This window comes from Phalacrocorax carbo, chromosome 8 (genome assembly GCF_963921805.1).
Source record: "Phalacrocorax carbo chromosome 8, bPhaCar2.1, whole genome shotgun sequence".
Classification (NCBI taxonomy): Eukaryota; Metazoa; Chordata; class Aves; order Suliformes; family Phalacrocoracidae; genus Phalacrocorax; species Phalacrocorax carbo.
This window is the reverse complement of record NC_087520.1, coordinates 14,537,360-14,544,622: the sequence shown is the minus strand read 5'-3', so window position 1 is coordinate 14,544,622 and position 7,263 is coordinate 14,537,360. Positions and strand designations below refer to the sequence as shown.

Below are 7,263 nucleotides of genomic sequence, written 5' to 3'. Positions count from 1 at the left end.
ACAGCCCCCTGGAAAGCTGCAGAGCCTTGGCTGTGGCATCGAAGCTACTCCTTCACTGCATGGAGTGCATCAAGAGGGTGCCTTATGCTGCCAGCAAGGTCCTTGAGTTCCATGACTGGGAGACGGTGGCGGGAATGGAGGGAGGGGTCTCCAGTGCACTGCGCAGCTCCTTGCATTTCAGTGGGTAACTTCAAACAGCTCCAAAAAACCAAGCAAATCGTCAGGCCAAAAGCAGCCAGCATCCCACAGCAGTCTTTGCTTTTACAAAACCTCTGTTAGCAGCCTCCCCCATAATTTTTTTTTCTCTTGCACAGATGTGATGCTGAGAGATTACGCTGTAGATTAAGGTTTTACAGAATCCTGAAATGAGTGCAAATTCCCAGAAGCTCTAACATGCGGCCAAATCTTTTCTGGATGTCCGGCTGGATGGGAGAATAGGCATTTCCCACTCCGTCCTCCCCACGTGCAGGGAAGACAGAGCCCAAATATCCACCCCAGCTTGCCTGCTGACAACCTCCAGGTAAGAGCAGTGTCATTTTGGGATGGAAAGATTGGGAGACATATTTTGTAGTGGCTAAAACTCCGGAGGATCCATCTTTTCTGCTCTGAGATGTGCTCGGGGTCACTCCAGGTGGCAGAGGGTCTGATCACACAGCATCCCTGGACCAGGGGGATGGTATCTGCCTGTGTGCAGGCTAAAATGCTGCTGGACTTGAGGCCAGCCTGCTCACATGGCCTCCATGCGAGGGGAGAGGTGTGTGAGCACTAACCTGGCACTGGCTCCTGCTTGCGACCCCGAGCAGGTCCCAGGGTCGAGGGCTTCGCAATGGACTCACGCTGCTGCTGGCCATAGCGATGCTGAAAACTAGTCCTTCTGCAGCAGTGGGATCCCCCAGCAGAGAAAATCAACCCTGGGCTGCATTTTTGCTGGGGCGAGAGTCCTTCCAGCCCAAAGCATTGTGTGGATACACTTTGCTGGGCTGTGCAAAGATCTCACATGCAGAAGGGTGATTTTTTTACTCCGATTTCTTAACTGCATTAAATTTTAACGCCATGTTGGTGGAAGGAGGGAGGTTTCCTGCAGTTTGGCAGCCAGAGGTTGCACGTGTGCAGCTGAAGGGGTGGTAGGTGCTTTCTCCCCAAACAAAAGGGCGCTTGTCTTGCAGCAGGCAAGAGGAGGGGTTTTTCCAGCAAGGGTGCGTGACAGCGAGGGAGGGGGCAGCGGCGCTGATGTGGCACTGGGCTAGGTAAGGGAGTACCTCTCCTGCCCACAGATGAGCAAGTGCTTCCTCCTCTGCCCTGGGGAATCCCGGGCAGGGGGGGAAAGGGCTGAGGCATGACGTGGCAGCCTCTGAGGTGAGTCTGTCTGCACCTACACTGGGGAACCATCCGGGAGGTTTTTCTGCTGGTCCTGATGTCTGCTTCCCAGCCTCGCCACTGAGATGATGATTCCCATGCAACAGGGTTGCCGAGGTACACCTGAGGGGCTGTGGAGGGCTCTTCCTCCCTCCTCTTCCTCCCCCCCGCTTATCCCCTGCTCCCACCTGTGCTGTCTCCCATGGGATTTTTTGGCTGTGGCCAGGGATACCTTGTGGTGTGTTTTGGCAGGGTTGGGTCTCCCAGGCAAGTCCCCATGGTGTTTGGGCTCAGATTAGCACCATGGGCCTGGGGGTGAAGAGGAGAGGGTGTAGATCTCCCCACCAGGGAGCAGGGTGTAGTGGGGAGGGAAGAGCCCCATGCTGAAGGTGTCCAGGACAAGGGGATGCAGGGCATCACCTCCGTGGCTGAATGTGTCTGGGGCACTGTCCTACAACCCCAGATAGAATCACTAAAATTTATCCTGTCCCGTGAGATCAAGGGAGGGAGCACTTATGGGACCGTCCCATTCCCTGGCAGCTGCCAGCACAGGCAGGAGCTGCTGACTCAAGGGCAGGAGATAAGGACATCGGATGGCTTTTGCTCCATAGTCACCCCATGTTTCTCGGTCCCAGGTCAGCCTACTCAGCCATGAACAACTCCATGCCTGGCAGCCAACTGAGACAACCTGACCCCCAGGACGTGGCTGCCTTCACTCCCGTCTCCATTGTCAGGAGTGTGACGAAGAAAGCTGATGCCCTGCCTATGATCTCAGTGATTGTCGTCATCTTCGTCCTTTTGGCTGTCTTCATCATCATCGTGGTGCACTACGGCCCTCACCTCCGCACCATCCAGATCACGCTCTACCACGAGCCCATGCCGCAGGACCTGGACAATGGGGTGCACCTCACAGACTGGAAGAAGTTGGGGTCCCAGAAGAAGCTGCCTGCCCAGCCCTGCCATTGGGAGCTGGCTGGCGTGGATGCAGCTGGCATGAGCTGCCAGTGCTCCTGCAAGCATCACCTTCCCTCTGGGAGCGCTGAGCCCAATGTCGTTGAGATCACATACCTGTGACAAGGCTGTGGGCCACCTGGGCAGGACTCAAGCGACCATGTCCCATGGGAAAAAATGTGACTGGGATGTTAGCTCAGCCTGAGACTCACCAGTTCCTGCACATGGAGGTCATAGCTCCCCAGGATTGTGTCTCTGGCCAGGTAGGCTCAGCCAGGAGGTTGAGTGTCACTGCAGTGACCCATTGTCAGCCCAAAAAAGTCCAGCCTGGGGGTTGCCACTGTCCCCAGGCAAGAGCTGGGTCCCCAGCCCAGGCTCTGGGGCTGGGTCAGCCTACATGGGACAGCATTAGCATATCTTTTGGTTTTTCTTGCCCTGGTTTTATCTGTCCCATGCTGTCTGGGAGTGGCCAGGAGAGCTGTCTTGGTCCTTCCCCCAGCTGGGGAGCTCTGGGCATATGCTCAACCCCTTGGCGGGAGCTGGAAGTTACATCATCTGCAACAGGAATTGCTTTCCAGATCAAAGATGCTTCTACACGCACAGTGTCCTCATCGTGTCATTTATATGACGCAGAAAAGCCTCCAGCCCCTCTTTTCCGCCATGCCACAGCCACTTTTCCTCTGTCAGAGGGCTGAAACACTGTCCTCCCTCCTGCCAGCCCCAGGAGCAGGCTCAGCCTGTTGTGGCAAACAGCCAGAGGAGAGGAGGCAGCACCTGAACCCATGTTGGTGTTTCAGCAGTGGAACCAGTGGCAGAGGACAACACGTCTGGTCCCCCAGTGGAGGTGGGTGAGAGAAGAGAGGTGGCACAACAGAGGCAGGAGAGGTGATAGTGGCACATCAGCCACCCCTTGTAGTTGGCTGAACATCTCAAGATGTTGGCACCGGTGGAGAAATGTGTGCATCTCTGGGCAAAGCCTGCAGCATCTCTGTGCACTATAGCAGGGATGGGGAGACCTGAGGTCATCTTCATTGTCCCCATTGCTGTCTGCTGTCCCTGTGCCAAGGGAAGGTCTGCTTGGGGACTTGGGGTCTTGGGAACTCGGGTGGTTTCAGTGTTGGAAGCAGCAGGGCGCGTCCCAGTTGAGGAAGGAGCAATGGTGGGGTCAGTGTAGCCAACCACTGTGGGATGGATGTTGGTGTGGCTTGGTGACCCTGGGCAGAAGCTCACTGAAGTGGCACAGAGGGAGCAGATAGTGAAGTGAAATGTCCTGAGCCCCATAAGGCTTCTGGTGGTAGCAGGTCATAGTCACCTGTTCAGCCCTGGGAGTCTTTCTGCTGCTGGACACACCAGGCATCTCTTCGGACAAGAAATCGGTCTCGGTTTCTCCTTACTCAGTGGAAGCTGGACATCAAAGCCTGTCTAAAGTATGTGGGCTCAGAGAACAGTCCCTGGGGAGGGAATGCAACCTCTGGGATCACCCTCAAGGATTTATTCTGCTGAATAGTCTCAGAAGTGAAAATACAGTTCCTGGCTTTCCCCTCCCCACCCCAGAACTGAAAAGCCAGATCCATGTCTGTTCCAAGCCACATCCCTGGCACAGATCCGTCTGTGCACTGTTGGACAAGAAATGGGGTCTTGTAGCTGCTCCTCTGGGCACTGGAGGTATTTCTCCAGTGTCCTTCCTCTCACTTACTTGAAAGCTAAGCAGTGGTTGGACTTGCTGGAAAATGTTGGTCTTTACAATAAATGTAAATTATATTACTTTTTTGGGGGGCAGTTGTTTTCTGTTTTGATATTTTCCCTCTTTGTTTTCCAGAGGTGCTAGTGCATTATCAGCTTTCCCATGCCTGTGTTAGAGGAGATAAAGTCTGTAATTTCAATTGAAAAATCACTGAGAGTCCCACCTCCCTTTGCACATCAACACAGGGCTTATTTTTTAGTTTATACATCCCTAATTTGCAGGACCACCTGAAGAGCTAATGAGACATCTCTTTAAACAATGGCTGTAGATTGTGGTAATCCAGGTGGTCACCCATGGTGAGGGCTCAGTCTAAGAGCTTAAGAACACCCCTTACAACCGTCACAAGATCTGCACTGTGGTAGCCAGACTTGCTGCACCGTGTCTGGAGGACACCAGCTGTGCGCTGAGATGGTGCCACTCACCCACTGTGAATCGGCGGAGTCGTCACCCAACTTTTGTGGTTGTGTTGTTTCAGATCAGGGAGCAGCTTGGTTTGAGACAACGTCTTTAATCGGAGAAACAGGAGCTTTTGTGGCAGCTCCCATTGAAGTACAACCACAGCAGCGAAACATGGTGTTTGCAAAGAAAAGATTAAAAAGTCTAAATATTAATAAAGAGAGAGATAAAATGGGTAATTATTACTAGAACTCATTGATTTGCAGCCACTGGGGACTCGTAAAGGTCTGATTTATGTTACAGCGTGCTGTGCCCTAGATCTATCACTTACACAGTGCAGGAGCTGGGGAAACCCCCGTGTTGCAAAATGCTTTGCCATTGCTCAGGTATTTCAGGTTGTCAGACTAAAAGCAAATAAAACCAGCAGTGAAGGGTGGTGCTGATGGGGCTGCAGTTTCCCCCGTGTTTCTCCTGTGCTCTGATCCTTCCAGCCCAGTCCAGGAGCTGTCAGCAGCCCCTTCTTCTATATGACCTTTTCTGGAAGGATCTAGTATTGAAGCTCAGGCCTTCAGGATTCTTTCCATGTATTTCATTTGCAAAAATGCATTTAGATATAACCTTTTGAAATACAGGAAAAAAATTACAGTAGGACTCATAATAGCAAACTAGATCGTATAAGCAAGTAACAATCTTTTGCCAGCTTTCTCCTCCGGAAGGACACCAAGGGTTATACGTCAACTCTACTTCTCATTGCTTTCTCCTATACAATAAAATATCATTTTTACAGATTGGCCTTTTCTATATTTCGACAGCACTACTGCTATCCGCTTATAGGATTGCTCTTTGTAGTCCAAGACTTTACAAAAGATATTAGGGTTCTTGAGTGGCAGAGGATGTGCATGCAAATTATCATAACATTATTACTATCTATTCAAACACTGAGCTTGTTCCAATTTATTTCACTTATAACTTTCTTCCCCTCCTTAACAATAATCTTTTTATGAACACAGAGCAACAATAACTCTCCTTATCATACCATCTACACAGTGGAGCTCCTGGAGCACAGCAAGCAAGAACTGACAGAAACTTTGCAGTTATTTGCTTTTCTCGAGGCCAGGTGGCTGCCTTAGGAAGCTTTAAAAGCTGCTGTGTCCCCTATTAACTCTGTCCTGGTTAGGGATTGCCTGCATCTCCTTCTATTTCCCTCCTGCTGAAGGGGCGGCTGCTATATAGCCCCTGCACAAGCACATAGCTCCCAGGGGTTTTACAGCTGGGTTTGCAGGGAACTGCTGACGACGCTGCAGGGTTGCCTACAATCGTGCAAAACTGAGGGAGGCATCCAGATCATCAGCAGAGGCTGGGGATGGAGGGGAGCTGCAGCACCAGGCAGTGCCTCCCTGCAGTTCTGGGAGCCGGCTGAGCCCGACCGCGACCTCTGCCCTGGGGCGAGGGTGGTCAGCAGCCCTCCCGCCGGAGGTTTGCTGCCTGCCGCGAGCCGGGCGCCCTCCGCCCCTCGCTGCGCGCCGCCTCGGGTGCCGGGCGGGCCGGGCCGCGGCGGGGGCGAGCGCGGCGCAGCAGCGGCCCCTGCGGTGGCGGCGGCCAACGGCGGGCGCGCGGGCGGCGCGCGGGGCTGGCGGCGGCTCCAGCCCCCCCGCGCCGCTCGGGGCGCCGCCGCCGTAAGCCGGGCCTTGGCAGGGAGTGCCGGGTTTTGGGTTCGCCGGTGCACTGCTGGAGGAGGCTGCAGGAAGAGACAGAGAAGTCTTCACTGTGGTGAAGGATGAGGACCTGAGCAATCCAGCCCAAAAGGGACTTGCTTGGGGTGGGAGGCTGGACCAGGCGGCATGTGGAGGTGACTTTCAGCCAGTGTCACGCTCTGATTCTATGGAGATGATGAGCACAGGGAGACCCAGGCGCCCCTGAAAGAAGGACCATCCACCTCTTGCAGATTTCCGTACTCGCTGTTTGGTGTGAGAGGGTGAATCACTTCCCTCCTCCTGAGAAAGGTCCCCCAAGAGCCTCCCCAATCCCTGCAAGCAGCTGAGGATGGGGCAGGTCCTGGGACACCTTGCGCATCTGCATGCAGCTCCTAAAACATCTAATGCACAGAGATGGATTAAGAAAGGATTTTCTTTTTCCTGCTGAAAAAGGGAGTGATGCTTCTAGAGAAGCAAAGCTTGTCTTTGGGGGGCTGAAAATTGGGACAGGTGAGGAAAAAAAGCATGATCCCTGGTGTAAGGGCACCAGCTGATGAGAAGCAGCCATATTTTTATTTGCTCCATCTAGATTTGCCACCATCCTCCTGCTAAGGATGGTCCTCTGAGGTACGGAGCTGAGCCTAGAAGAGAGTGACCCACTACAGGGTGCGCTCTGTTGTCTATGGTCTGACCCTCCCACCCCATGGAGCAGCTGTAGAGCAGAGATGAGACCAAGTCCTGCTTCCCCAAGTGGTCCACAGGTTATGGTAAGCCCTGAGCACCCTAATAAGGTCAAACCTTGGTACGTCTTTGGTTGGGCTAATTTTGAACTCTTCTCCTTTTGACGTTTTTCATTACTAGGTTTGAAAAAAATTATCTTCCTTTCTCTTTTTTTCCGTTGCCCTGTGCACCCTGCTGGTGATATGCAGCACAGTGTGTGGTTCCCATCTAGCACCAAGCCCACCCAAAATGACAAAAAAATTTGAAGACCTCCAGCTGTGCAGTAGAGCTCGAAATAATGCGGTTGGGCTGCTCTCTTGCCATGTGATTGATGGCAAGTGTGCTGCATCCCTGGGAGGTTGGAGTGTCCCCTGTGTCCATGTCTTGCTCTAGAGCCTGGAG

General features: G+C 53.1%; 1 protein-coding gene across 2 annotated transcripts; it reads left to right on the top strand.

Annotated features, from left to right (window-relative positions):
* The first annotated feature begins 1,190 nt into the window (after positions 1-1,190).
* On the top strand, positions 1,191-4,741 carry SMIM33 (small integral membrane protein 33). Of its 2 annotated transcripts, none has more exons than XM_064458120.1 (2): positions 1,191-1,356; positions 1,992-4,741. In XM_064458120.1, exons 1-2 carry the CDS (start codon positions 1,337-1,339, stop codon positions 2,428-2,430), a joined length of 459 nt encoding a protein of 152 aa, XP_064314190.1. In that variant the 5' UTR covers positions 1,191-1,336; the 3' UTR covers positions 2,431-4,741. The 2 variants fall into 2 exon arrangements, with proteins under 2 accessions (XP_064314190.1, XP_064314191.1); XM_064458121.1 differs by lacking the exon at positions 1,191-1,356 and adding an exon at positions 1,371-1,473 and having other exon boundaries at positions 1,992-4,739.
* The last annotated feature ends 2,522 nt before the right edge of the window (positions 4,742-7,263 follow it).